Source organism: Giraffa tippelskirchi, chromosome 4 (genome assembly GCF_054371585.1).
Source record: "Giraffa tippelskirchi isolate mGirTip1 chromosome 4, T2T-mGirTip1v1.2.pri, whole genome shotgun sequence".
NCBI lineage: Eukaryota > Metazoa > Chordata > Mammalia > Artiodactyla > Giraffidae > Giraffa > Giraffa tippelskirchi.
The window spans coordinates 168,061,322-168,075,385 of NC_137278.1; the positions used below are offsets into that span (position 1 = coordinate 168,061,322).

A 14,064-nucleotide genomic window follows, 5' to 3' on the forward strand; every position below is an offset into this window, starting at 1 on the left:
CCTGAAAAGACTCTGTCTTACAAGCACTTTCATAGAACTGAAGTTATGACCTCTAAGCAAGAGATGCTGGTGTTTAGAACCAGGGTATGAGCGGTGGAGGTGGAGAGAAGTGAGCGGATTTGGGGTTTGAGATTTGAGTGGCAGCATTGACAGCTGATGGAATGGATATGGGAATGAGAGGAGGTTCTACCCAGAGCACCAGGGTGGGCAGTGGTGCCTTTTATGGAGGTGGGATGACAGGAGGACGAGGATGGAGAGTGGGTGTGGACATGTTCATACAAAGTTCCATTTGGAACATGCTCAGTTTGAGGGTCTGAAAGCCATCGAAGCTGTTTGGTCCAGTAGGTAGTTGTATGTGTGGGCATGCCAGCACGACAGAGAAGTGCCAGCGTCCGGCTGAGGGCTCAGATCAGCCTGGTCAAATCCTGACTTGTCACTTACCAGCTCTGTGACTTGGGCAGTTTCCTCATCTCTGGAACAGGGCCCCCAAGAGCACCTACATTGTTGTGCTGGTTGTGTGAGTTAATACATGGAAACAGCTTAGATTTCAATAGTAAGTATTCAATAAGTGTTGGCTCCCTGTGATAACAATTATCATCATCATCATCTTAGCGACAGTAATTTTCTTGCCGTTTCTCTCTTTCTAATTAAAATCAAGGACCTCTGTAGCTGGTAGACACTTCTAATGTTCTTGGAATTATTGCTTTACCAGTCTGGGAGCTCCATGAACATGGGGTGGTGTCTGTGTCTTTCCATAAGCTCCCCTCCCGGTGCCCACTCACAGGACACACCTCAATAACCTTCATCCAGTCACATGGAATTTAGCTTGATTCCCAAAAAAAAAAAAAAAAGATGCTTATTTAAGAGAGGCAATCAGGCATGAGGAGACCAGAAGGGCCTCAGATACAGACAGGAGAGGAAATTGCAAATTCAATGATGGTGACAATTCACAGCATCTTTGCTCCCCAAGATTTCACAAAGCAACCTCTTCCAGAGTTAGACAGTGGTCTGTTACAAGAAAGGTTTTCCTTACCATTAGTCAGATCAGATACCCCCTCCCTGAGATATGCACACACATCCCCTTCAGGGCTCCAGACCCCTGCAGGCCCCACCTCTCCCTTTCTGGAAGCTTCTGTGATGTGTGCCCCAGGATCTAGCCCTCTTCTCTCTGTCCTGTTCATTTTGCCCAAAGCGTCTGCCTTAATCTATGTGTGGGGAACATGTGTCCCTTAGATAAAGCCCACTGCCACACCAAGCATCACCCCTCCCTCTGTCTACACTTTGGTGGGGTCCATGATCTCATTTCCTGTTCTTTTCAAACCACGGCACGTGGTTCTACCCTTGCCCAGATTTTTTTTTTAAAGTTCAATTTGCTCAGTATTTGCAAGAGTATTTTTATTTGCTGAATCTGGCCACGTTAGCTGTAAGAATCCCAGGTCCAAATTCCCATGAACTGGACTAAGACACCCTAGCGCACAGCCCCATTTTGTGCCCTAGAATTTCTCATCATGGGTGCTGATGCCATGGCCTAAAGCCAGACCTGGTGTCTTCAGCCCTCCCCCACCCACACCTGGGGAGCTCTCAGGCTTCCCTGGAAAGTCTTTCAACCGAGGTGGTCTTGGCTCCCCCTGCTGCTGCTGCTAAGTCGCGTCAGTCGTGTCCGACTCTGTGCGACCCCATAGACGGCAGCCCACCAGGCTCCCCCGTCCCTGGGATTCTCCAGGCAAGAGTACTGGAGTGGGTTGCCATTTCCTTCTCCAGGGCATGAAAGTGAAAAGTGAAAGTGGAGTCGCTCAGTCATGTCTCACTCAGTGACCCCATGGACTGCAGCCTTCCAGGCTCCTCCGTTCATGGGATTTTCCAGGCAAGAGTACTGGAGTGGGGTGCCATTCCCCCACCTGCCATGAAAAAGTCTTAATCTTGGAGTCCAGAGTCTGGGTCCAAGTCCAATACCTTTCTTAGTTCTTCCCGGCTCTCGTACAAATAGGCCCTTGGAGGCCTGGCGTGACACCCAGTCCCTGAGACCTGTGTGCAGATTAGACCCCAGGTCAATACCTAGCTTCCTTTCTCTGGATTCCATCTCCACTGCATCAGCTCCCTCTGGTGGCCAGAAGCAAACTCCTAGTGTCCTCGAAGAGCCCTACCATCACCTATGACTGGGTTCCTATTTCAGGACAGCCTTCCTCCAAGGTTCCTTTGCCAGCTGAAATGAGTGATAGATCAGGAACCCGGTGAAAGGTCAAGGGCACACCCATCTCACTCGATTCCTAAGACTCCCTCTGCTCTTCATCCCCCAGGTCCTTTCCCCCAGGTCCTAAGCCCTACTGTTGAGCCTTAGTGCCATAAACTCTCAGAACAATACTTCCTCTCATTTCCCCCAAGAATAAAAACGAAAGTTCCCTGGCAAACTTAACCATTCCTCTTGCCACAAAGTGGGTTAGTTAGAGGCAGGACTAGAACCAGGAATTTTGAACTCCTGGCTCCTTTCCTGAATATCCGCCCCCAGAATCAGCAAGGAGCAGGAATATGCAGGGCATGGAATTCACCAGCCTCGGGACAAAGGCCATCATGTGAGAAATGGGTGCCTGCTCATAGAGAAGACAAAATCCTCATCCTCTGCTCCTCCCAGCCTGCACTCAGCCTTTGTCACTTCCTGCTTGAGCAGTGACTTCTTTCCATCCAGCTGTTGCTTTTAGCACTAACACATCTCTCCACCTCTAGGGCCAGCTCCCCTCAAATTCATCCTCCACTCTCTCCCAGAGGTAGCCCTCCAACCATATCACTCCCGTGCCTGCTTAGAAACCTTCAGTGGCTCTTAAGGATAGTCTTAGGATTAAGTAAAGTGCCCCTCCCTCAGCTCCTGGCCCTCTGCCTGAAAGTTTATGCCTCAGAAACACTAAAACCTCCAGTTAGCTCCTGTAGCCCACCACATCTCATGTCCACACCTGTGCTCAGACAAGCCCTGCTCCAGGTTCTCCTACACTCGGTCCTTCTCTCTCCTTATTTAAGACACATCTCAGGGTGCACCTCCCCCAGGAAGCCTTGCTGGATCCCCTCGGTTCTGTTTGGTGCGTGTCTCTGTCACCACCAGTTGCCACGAGGCACCACCGTGACCAGGGCCTGTGCCCTCTGCCCTTCCGGGCCTTGTGCACCTCTTGCAAACAGGCACTCAGTAAATGCTTGGTCATTTGATTTGATGATTCACCATGAGAAGGAGGTGACATCCTTTACAAGTAGAATTTGTACCCCTTTCTTGAATCCCTGATTCTCCTCCCTACACTTCCCTAACCTGGCTCCCTGTGCCTCACTGGCTCAATTACTTTCTGATGCGTATGCCACTAGGACTCTTATTTCATATTGCCAGATCTCTGCCATGCTTCCACTTTGGAAGTAGAGACTTCAGGCCCTCTGTGTCCATTCAGCTAACATTTTTAACACCTCCACGTACTGCATGCTGTCTGGACTGGATGCAGAGACTTGTTAGACAGGGTCTCTGCTCTCAAAAGTCCCCAGCCTAGAGGAGAATTTAGACAAGGAAAGAGGCAAATAGTATGAGCTGTGATGAGGGGACAGGGTGACACAGTATGTACCCAGGCCAGCTCTCCACAGACTGCCCTGGGCTCACATCCCAGTTCCACTGCTTGTCGGCTATGTAGCCTTGGGTGAGTCCCATATCTGTGTCTGTTTCCCATGGTTAAAGGCGCGGTGATGATAGTACTTACCTTTTGGGATTATGTGGGGAATGAACGAATTAACTCATGTAAAGACTATACCAGAGAGCCTAGCCCAGAGTATACAATCAGTAAATATTAGCCATGGTTATTCTTAGCTCAGTATGCTGTGGGAGCGGAGGAGAGACAAGGCTAAGCATCAGTTACAAAGGAGGAAGGATCAAGAGATATCTGTATTCTAACTGGACCCTGTGTGTGTGTGCTAAGTCGCTTCAGTTGTGTCTGACTCTTTGCAACCCCAGGGACTGTAGCCCGCCAGGCTCTTCTGTCTGTGGGTTTCTCCAAGCAAGAATACAGGAGTGAGTTGCCATGCCCTTATCCAGGAACTGGAGCCTAGAAACGAGCAATTGACATGAACAGCAAATCAGAAGTCTCCCTGGTGCTTCCTAACTCTGTGCTCTCCAAGGACCAGCCCCTGGTGAAGCCGCTGCACCCAACTGACCGTCTCTTCCTTCCTTAGGGCCGACGACTGCTTTTGCGCTTCTCGGAAGCTGGACGCAGTGGCTATCGAAGCCAAGTTTAAGCAGGACCTGGGTTTCCGGATGCTGAATTGTGGGCGGACGGACCTGGTGAAGCAGGCAGTGTCTCTCCTGGGGCCTGATGGGATCAACACCATGAGCGAACAGGTACGGGCCCTCCCAGTGTCTGAATAGTCACCCCTGCCTCCACCATGTGCCCCACCCTAGGTCAAGAGGGAAACAGCAGGCACTGAATAGAGGCTCCCTCTACTGGTGATGTAGGGTGATTTTTTTGTTGTTGGTTTTTTCCCTTAGTTTTTATTTTTTAAGTTTTTTCAAATATAAGAGTATCCTTGTTCATCTTTATAGAAGTTTCACGTGATCATTGCAGCTGAAATGGAAAATAGAGAAAAATAGACTTATTCCAGAAAGGAAATAATGCCATCATCCAAATAACTATCATTTATATTTAGCATGTGTCCTTCAAGTCCTTTTTCCGGCATGGTTAAAATTAGTTCTCTGCCGGCCTCTTAGTGCATCATGGAACTAATCCAAGCAGATTTTCACCAAACTTTCAGGATATGTTTAAGATACACAAAAGTCATTCTGAAGGACCCTAGGAGACGCCTCAGAATTAGTCAGCCATCTCCCAAACCCCTAAAAGTGAGGTCCAGAGAGCTTGTGTGTCGATTGGGGAGATGTCACCATGTGGGTGAAGATGTCACGGGTGGAGAAAACAAACAGCAGCTTTCAATGTTAGCCCCAGATGGAAAATCACAAGACAGATGGAGCTGTTTCTCACATGAGCAGCTCATGCAGCAAGTTCCAGGGAAGGGATATGAGCTAGTAATTTTCTTGAGCAACACCACGGAGCCCTAATACACACACACACATTATTTGCAAAAAAAACAAACAAACAGGGATTTATTATATTTTTCTTTTTTTCATTATTTTATATTAAAGATACTTCGTAATATCATTAAATATTCTCTTTAAAATCACTTCAAATGGATACATTGGCTCAGATGGTAAAGAATCTGCCTTCAGTGCGGGCCAACTGGGTTCGATCCCTGGGTCGGGACGATCCCCTGGAGAAGAAAATGCCTATGCACTCCAGTATTCTTGCCCGGAGAATTCCATGGACAGAGAAGCCTGGGGGGCTACAGTCCATGGGATTGCAAAGAGTCAGACACAACGGAGCAACTAACAAAGTGGTCATATTATTTGTTCAGTTAAACATAGTTCAGTTGTTGGATTGTTTCTAATTACTTATATCAATAGTACTGAGAGAGATATACTCACTACTCAAGTCTTTGCTCAAATCTGATTATTTCATTAGAGAAGTTTTTTAAAGTGGAAATAGTTGCTCAAATGCATCAATTTATCTTAGGTCTTCAATCTCAAATTACTTCTTCAGAGACTGTTTCCTTGTACACACTCTCCAACTATTTATGTGTACCCTATTAATCTTTTACTTTCTTTTGCTTGTTTTTCGTTAGAGCTTAATTGCTTTTCTCCTTTATTTCAAAGAGCTCTTTACATATTAGGCATATAACCCTTTGTTATAATGTGACACATATGTCTCAATTTATTGTTTACCTCTTAATTTTGTTTTCAATCTTATGTCCTCAATGCTGTCATGACTTTCTTTTGTGATTTCTTCCATTACTTTTATACCTTTTAGAAACAGATTCAGTTAGATGTCTTTTATAGTTTTAATTTTTTTCTCTATGTCTCTAATCAAACTGTAAAAGATTTGGTGTATGGTATGAGATAAGGCTCTAACTTGAACATTTTCCCATATAGCTTTCTTCACAGCACTGTTTATTGAAAAATCCACCCCTTACTTCTGTTGGTTATGGTACTTTGTAATAAGCAGGAATCATGGGCAAATATGGAATTCCTGAAAACCATTCCTCATTTGCTTGCCTTTTGCTTGTAAATGATAACGTCAAAGCAGATAGAGTGCTGAGGTCATACTCAGAGGCACCAATTTAGTTTGACACTGACCAGCAGGCCGTATAGAGCAAAGATGACACTTGTTAAATCCTGAGAGAGAAAATGCCATGGAAACAGTATTTACCGATCAGATAGCTTAGAGCTGATATTACAGAATCCAGAAAGTTCCTAAGAGGTTTCAGTTAAACCAGCCACGTGTTTTAGCAAACACTCTTAGATCTGTTGCACCCTAAGACACACAAACAAACAAAATCCTCCAACTTAAGCCCAGATAAATGAAAAAAAAAAAAACAATTTATGTTTCCCTTCTTGCTTCCATGTTGGTTTTCAAAATATGGAGGATTGTTGTAGGTCTGTACATTTACTTTAGAATGCTGGATTTGGAGAACAAGCATAGTCTCTTTCACATGAGTAAGATTTTCCGTTTGTTATTGTCGAGTGACACAGCCACCTTGTAAACCTTCTCCGTTCTCTGGTTTTTAACTCACCGCAGGGCATGACCCCCCTGATGTACGCCTGTGTCCGTGGGGACGAGGCGATGGTTCAGATGCTGCTGGATGCCGGAGCTGACCTGAATGTGGAGGTGAGGGTGCAGAGGGCTGCAGGGCCCCAGGGCCTGGCAGTCCCCAGGGAAGGCGAGCAAAGAAAGGGGGGCTTTATCTCTCAAGAACCACCACTGAGGGTGCTCAGTCCAGCAAATAGGTCAGACCAGCTGTTGGATTTCCTCCATCCTGAGGCCCCAGCCCAACCAGACTCTAAGGAGCTGCCCTCAAGCATTTTTCATTTTAAAACAACCCATGTGGCTGCACAGAGCTCTAACTTTTCCCTTGGCTCAGCCATACCGAGTCTCTGATTCTTCCCACTGATCCATTCCTCCTGAGATCCGGCAGAGTTCTCCTGAACCACCAGCCCTTCCCACTGCCGAATACAAAGCTGGTCCATGTCCCCTGTGACCCCCAGATCTTCCACCCTCCCTCACCGAATCCTGATTGGCCCACTTGTTTGGCCCATTGAAGCCATGGGTCTTAAAGCTAATTGCAGAGCTTCCTCGAGGCCGTGTGATGTAGTGGAAAGTGTGCCCCCACAGGCTTCAGAATTTGACACATGCGTTCAAATTCTGAAACTGCTGCATCTTAGTAGCTTCCTTTTCTGCTTGGGCGAGTAGTTTCACCTTCCTGAGCCACAGTGTTCCACTTTGTGAAATGGGAGAATAATCACACCCATCTCAGAGAGTTGTTGGAAGAAATATAGAGGAGCATCAGTTTGGAATTCAGTTAATATTGGTTCCCCCCTCAAGGCTTATGATAGGTGAAATTATACTTCTTGACCATATTCTATGCTGTCTTAAGACCCACTCTCACAAAAAAGAAACATAAATCAACTGACTCTCTTCTAGCAGTTCAGAGGTTGGGAAGATTGATGGACTTGCTGAAGTCCTAACTCAGCCACTCCAGAAAACTTTTTTTAGTTCAAAATTAGATACTCTTGTAGTCTTAGTACTGTGCTTAAAAAAAAAAAAATTTGCTTTATATTCATCTGAGGTAAACAGGCAGTAGACATGGTTTTGGATCCAAAACCATTTGGGATCTCACAGGTTTCAAGTGTTGGGATTTTTGTTCCCTGCTATGAATCCCCAAGCACCATGCACATCCCTGAAAGAGCTCCTCAGTTTCAGGTCTCTGGTCCTCTAGCCCATCCCATAGCTCCCAGCTCAAGGTCCTAGCCTAGCCAGTGATTAGTGAACTCAACTCTTCTGAAAGCAGCAGATATCACAGTTGTATGGCCCTGGGAATGTTTAGGAGAAAAACCATGGGTGGGTAACAGACAATCCTGCAGGACCCTAACCTGTCCTGTCCACTGTCTTGCAGCCTGTCTCTTGGTCTGGGGTGTTTTGAGGTCCCCATGTGGGAAGACCGATATCAGATTTCTCATTCATGCCCAAGGAAGGCTTGTGCCTAGGTTTCCAGTAGCATGAGCGTCCTTGTCAACCAGGAAGCCAGCAGAAGAATGAAATGAGGACAGTGTCGGGGGAGCTGTGACCAGATGGTGATCTTCCTCCATCAGATGGGAGATGGTCTTGCTTGGCTTGGAAGCTCGAAGCAGACCTCCCCTTGTGTGGGGTTTGCCACTGCCGAGAATTTCCCCTAAAGAGGTGGATGTGATGGTGGCGGCCTCACCTGACATCCTGTAGCTCTCAGAAGCCCCGCCCTCCCTTAGGCAGGAAGAGGAGACAGGCAGGGGAGCTGGATCATTGTAGCCCCCATTATAGTTTCTTCAAGACCCCCTAGAGGCAGTCAGCAGTCACCCATTTAACTCTCTTCTGATGAGCAGCAAAGGAGTTTTTATTGTGCACAGAGGGTATAAATTCACTACCCTGTACGTCTCCAGCATTGCCCAAGGCGCCTTCCAGGACATCCTTCTGTACATCTCTAGCCCACATGCCCAGCCACAGATAGGTCAGATTTGCTAGTCTAAGTATTGTGAAGGTCACATTTTGAAAATAATTTCAATTTGTTTATAGGTTGTCAGTACTCCTCATAAATATCCATCCGTCCACCCCGAGACCCGCCATTGGACGGCTCTGACTTTTGCTGTGTTGCATGGACATATTCCTGTAGTTCAGGTATTAACGTATTTCCCTATCCACATCTGACCTTTAATTGTACCTCTTTCATTACGCAAATCTGTACCTCTCCCAGCATGCCTGTTCCCCCAGAGATTCATATTGGTTAATTGCAATGAAATACAGCACATTCATGTCATATGAATGAAAATACTATATGGAATGATCTATATGGCCTGGCTTTAACCAATATGAACTTATCACATACCTACATGCAGCCTTACACATAGAGTGGCAAACCTACTAAGTTGTTCCCAGTTGCTCAAGGGTGGGGCCTGAGCTATGATTTTGTGGATTTGTTCATTTTTACTTGTCATAACGTGAACCTAAGACGTGGCTGGTGTGAGACCTTAGAAACTTCCCTTAGGTGTGACCCCAGCGTTTGCATAGAGTCTAGGGGTTTCCAACCAGTGGAAAGAAGCAGCCGAGCCGCCAAGGGAGTGGTTCCAAATGACACTTTCTTGGATCCCACTTATGGAGAATCCCACACAAGAGGTCTAGGGTAGGGTCTTCATGTGTGTCTTCTGAAACAGATACCGAAATATGGAGAGATGTCCTCATCCAAGATCCTTTGGGCACATAAGTTGTTTTGCCCTCACCGTTTCTGGTTGTTGTAGAGTTGGTGTTCAATGGATAGCCATCCAGTATATTCTAGATCTTAAACTCGGTTCATTCTAGATCTTAAAACTTTACTTCATTGGAAAAAAGAGATCGGCACCGCCCCAGTTCCCTGACCACATCTGGCCCCATAGTGAATGCTGAGTTTCAGGTACATCAGGAACTCCCCTCCTTTTATGTGGTCCAAGCCTCTTAGAATTACGAAAATAGTATGTCAGGGACCCCTCGGCAATGTTGGAGTTCCATAGGAATCCTTTATTGTTTCCTAGGTCATGGGAATCCTTAACACACATCAAAGGCATGTTTCAGGAGGTTGAGTGTGTGACATGTCACACCAAGAGCTGACTTCTGCCTGTAGAACATCATGACCAGCCCACTCCTAGTAGAGGAATCTAAGAAGGAAGGGGTTGGAGGGTGGCCTAGTGGATACAAATAACATCCCTTAACGTGCAGTGGCATCCCCAGCCTTTAAATCAGGAATAGGAGCAGCAGGCAGCCATGCAAAGCCAAATGGAAGTCAGGTCACCTCTCTGCTGCAGGTGCAGGCATGATGGAATGCCAAGTAGGCAGCCCCTCCTGACTATGCCCTCAGGTAGTCCTGTGCAGGTAAAACAGGCGTTTCCCCCTCATTTTACATCAGCAGTGCTGGCAGCACATTCATTGTGAGGTCCGGCATGGACAGAATCGCCATTTTTAGGAAACCCAGATAGCTTAAAGAACGCACAGAATGGAGTCATATGCAGCAGCACTCCTGGAAGCTCATTCTGCCACTTTATTCACTGATCTTGCTGGCCAGGAAGCTCAGCATTTGCTGAGCTGAGTTTCTAGGATGTTCCAGAAGGGATTCTTGTCCTGGTTCGCCCAGCGATCCCCAAAGTCCTTCAGAACTCTTAAGATTCTACGGTTCTAAGAGACCCCTCTAATACTCTGAGGCTTTGTGTCACTGATCCCCAGAGGAAGTTCTCCAGCAGTGTGGTGCCACAAACTTCTAGCTCAGTGCTTCTAGAAACATTAATGTACATAGAAATCACCTGGAGAGCTTGTTGAAATGCAGATTCTAATCATTTGTTCTGGGGTGGAGCCTGAGAACCAGCATTTCAAACAAACTCCCAGCAGATGTCGATGCTACTGTCCATGGACCACAATTTGAGCGATTTGAGTGGTCTGAGGCCCTAGGAGATGTGAGGGGCTCTCAGTTCACCCTCTGAGGTGCAGTTGCCCTCTCCCTGTGCACATGGTCATGGATCAGAGGAGAGCAGGAACATTGGCACCACACTGATTTCCACCAGCTTTTCCTGGCGTGTCCTTAAACATCTCAAGAGCTACTCTTCCTCCACAGCTCCTCCTGGACGCCGGGGCCAAGGTGGAGGGCTCTGTGGAGCACGGTGAGGAGAACTACTCAGAAACGCCCCTCCAGCTCGCAGCCGCCGTAGGTAAGAGTCTCTGATGCTCGTCCCAGCCAAGGGGCTCCAGCACCCTGTCCCTTGATGTGTCTGTGACTGTGTGTTTGCTTGATTCTCTTATCAAACCCCCTTCTCTGGGCTTGCAGGAAATTTTGAACTGGTTAGTTTGCTGTTGGAGCGAGGCGCGGACCCCCTGATAGGAACCATGTACAGGAATGGAATTTCTACCACCCCCCAGGGTGATATGAACTCTTTCAGCCAGGCCGCAGCCCATGGACACAGGTAGGCTAGGATGGGCCATGAGGTCCCAAGTGGTGCTTGTTAAAAATGCAGATTCCCAGGCCTACCCCAGACTCACTGCATCTCTGGATGTGGGGCCCAGAGGCAGTCCAGGCCTGGCCAACTTCACATACTGCACGTCCACGGGTCCTTCCCCAACCGGCTTTCATTTCACAGATGTCACTCTTTGCCAGTGTTGGTCAGAGTTCATCACATCACCCGTCACGAAGTGAGAAAAATCCATTTAAAGAATAATGAAACCTCTCAAGTTTGGTTACTTCCCATCTACATTTCCTTCAGGATTTACCCCATCAGATTTTACTATGCGTAACCCCAAGCAAAGCAAATTCACCATGGGGGGAGTGCAGGCAGACTGTTAAAAGGGCAGAGTTCTAGAACCTAGATATTTGGGGAAAGCACTTAGCCCAAGTCATCCTCAAGGAAACGCAACCAGTCCCACTCCATCATCTCCTCCAGCCACAACAGGTAGTGCCCTGGTCACGCCTCTGAAACCACCACCCCAGAGTTGTCCCATCCTTCTTTTGTCCCAAGTTGAGAGGGTTCCCCACATCCCTCACCCCGCCCCCACCCTGGCACAGCCCTTGCATCTCTGAGTGTCTTCCTCTCTGGGTTTATGATTGACAGGAATGTGTTCCGCAAACTGCTCGCTCAGCCAGAGAAGGAGAAGAGTGATATCCTGTCCCTGGAGGAGATTCTGGCTGAGGGGACTGACCTGGCGGAGACAGCCCCGCCCCCCCTGTGCGCCAGCCGCAACAGCAAGGCCAAACTCAGAGCCCTGAGGGAGGCCATGTATCACAGCGCTGAGCATGGCTACGTGGATGTCACAATTGATATCAGGAGCATAGGTCAGTCTGGGGGCCTTCCATGACTGGGCACGGTGCCTCCGCCCAGCTCCAGGTCACGTACCCACACGCGCATGCACACACACACATACATACACACACATACATGCACACACGCACGTGCACGCAGCCCTGTGCACACACCCCTTGCAGCTCAGGGAACTTCTCATTTGCTGGTTGGAGCACTTCTGGGCTAAGGCCCCACATGGTCTCCATAGACAGCAGCATTCTGCCGGCCCCAGAAACCCATCCTCAGGCCACCCTTCCACGATTCCCAAACCCTGGACCCTGAGTTAGGAATCCGAATCACCTGGGGAGCTTGTCTGAATACAGATTGCCAGGCCCTACACCCAGAGGCTCTGCTGTCGAGGGTCTGGATGGATAAAGGCTGGAAATCTTTATATTTAACAATCATCCCAGGTGGTTCCCAGTGGTTGGGGAATTGCTGCCTGAGAGCACTCAGATCCATGAAGCAGCTGCTAACATCAGCTAGGATGAGGGCATCCCGTCCCTAGTGGGGCTCCCCCTACTACAGGGGCAAAGCCATGCCCAAGGAAAAATTGGGTGTCTCTCCCTTGAGCAGGCTAGCCCAGGGCCATCTCTTCCATGCATCTGGGGAACGGGCTAGCCCAGCCTTCACCAGCTAATGGCACCATCCCCGGCCCAGAAACAGCAGGGCAAAACGAGGGCTGTAAACACAGGGTGTGGCAGGTCAGGGTAGGCTGAGGCCTCCAGTGCTATTCTGGAGCCTTGTCTCTCTCGGAGAGTGGCTACTGAGTATGGGGGATATTATGCCATTCCCCTGGCAGCCTGTGTAGCTGGATTTTGAGGCTCAAGACTCGGAATGGTGCATTTATAAGCAGTAGCAAGTGCCCCAGCCTCATAGTGAGGGGGAGAAGCAAGTCACAGCCATCAGCTGCTGGAGAGGTTCTATTAAGGGAGGAAGACCTGATGAAGTGCCTGCAGATGGAAATGTTGTTTTGCACACGGCAGCGGTATCCTCCTGTGTCTTCATATTCAGATGGAAATGCCTGCCCTGGCCAGAGCAGCTGACAGTGAGGTCCACTGTGGGTTTCACCAGCTCGAAGCTCTGGGCATGGAGGCAGAGGGGATGAGGAAGGAAGAGGTCAGAACTCAGAAGGCTCCAGTCTGCATTACAGTTTCAATACTCTACACGGTGATTATACTTTGTAAACCGTAGCCCCTGATAACACGAGGAGCGTGCAGAACTGGATACCCATAGTTAATGGACTCGAATTATGACCTTTAATTTTAAATTCTGTAAGTCTTTGGGAAAGGAGAAACAAAACAACTCTGACTCTATGCATTGAAAGGCGGTCTCTTGGTCTCATGATCTGGTAATGTCCTCAGAAAAGGCCAGCTTCCACATAAAAACACGCCTTCTCCTCCGGTTGTTGTCTGCCCTCCCCTCCCTCACCCCGCCCTCCCCTTTCCAGGTGTCCCGTGGACTTTGCACACATGGCTGGAGTCTTTGCGGATCGCCTTCCAGCAGCACCGCAGACCTCTCATTCAGTGCCTGTTGAAGGAGTTCAAGACCATTCAGGAGGAAGAGTACACGGAGGAGCTGGTCACACAGGGCCTGCCCCTGATGTTTGAGATCTTGAAGGCCAGCAAGGTACGAGGGGCTCCTGTGGGCAGAGAGCACAGCTGGGAGGTTCCGATCTCGGCGCTCCTGCCCCTCGGGTGGGAACCCTGCAGTCACTGGTCTGGTGCACACGTACCCTGGCTGCTTACAGCTGCTTGTGCGGCCCCTCGCAAGGCAACCGCTCTGCTGAGCACCTGTTCTGTCCCAGGCACTTGGGCACACGGGATACCTTCCGGCCAGGAAGGTGCTACAGCCCAAGGGTACCTGAGGTGGCTTGTGAAACAGTGTTAAATTGGGTGGCAAATGCTCTGAGGAGTGTGGGAAGGTCGGGGGGAAGGTGTCACTGAGATGCTGAGACCAGGGCAGGCCTGGACAGACAGTAGGACATTGGGAATCCAAGGGGAAGAGGGAAATGGGTGTAGCTGCCTCGGATGCAGACCCCACAGGGGTCCCTGGAAAGCCAAGCCCCGAGAAGGCTTTTCGGGTCTGAGGACAGGACGAGCCTAGCCCTTAAGGCTCACTCA

The 14,064-nt window shown here is 48.7% G+C and overlaps 1 protein-coding gene across 2 annotated transcripts in view; it reads left to right on the forward strand.

Annotated features, from left to right (window-relative positions):
• Positions 1-14,064, forward strand: part of ABTB3 (ankyrin repeat and BTB domain containing 3) — a 462,092-nt gene that overhangs the window by 407,369 nt on the left and 40,659 nt on the right. For both annotated transcript variants that reach the window (XM_081591335.1, XM_081591336.1), the window contains 7 exons: positions 4,192-4,357; positions 6,642-6,731; positions 8,670-8,771; positions 10,729-10,822; positions 10,939-11,074; positions 11,717-11,937; positions 13,392-13,570. In XM_081591335.1, coding sequence (XP_081447461.1) covers positions 4,192-4,357; positions 6,642-6,731; positions 8,670-8,771; positions 10,729-10,822; positions 10,939-11,074; positions 11,717-11,937; positions 13,392-13,570 — 988 coding nt within the window. The remainder of the gene's footprint in view (positions 1-4,191; positions 4,358-6,641; positions 6,732-8,669; positions 8,772-10,728; positions 10,823-10,938; positions 11,075-11,716; positions 11,938-13,391; positions 13,571-14,064) is intronic.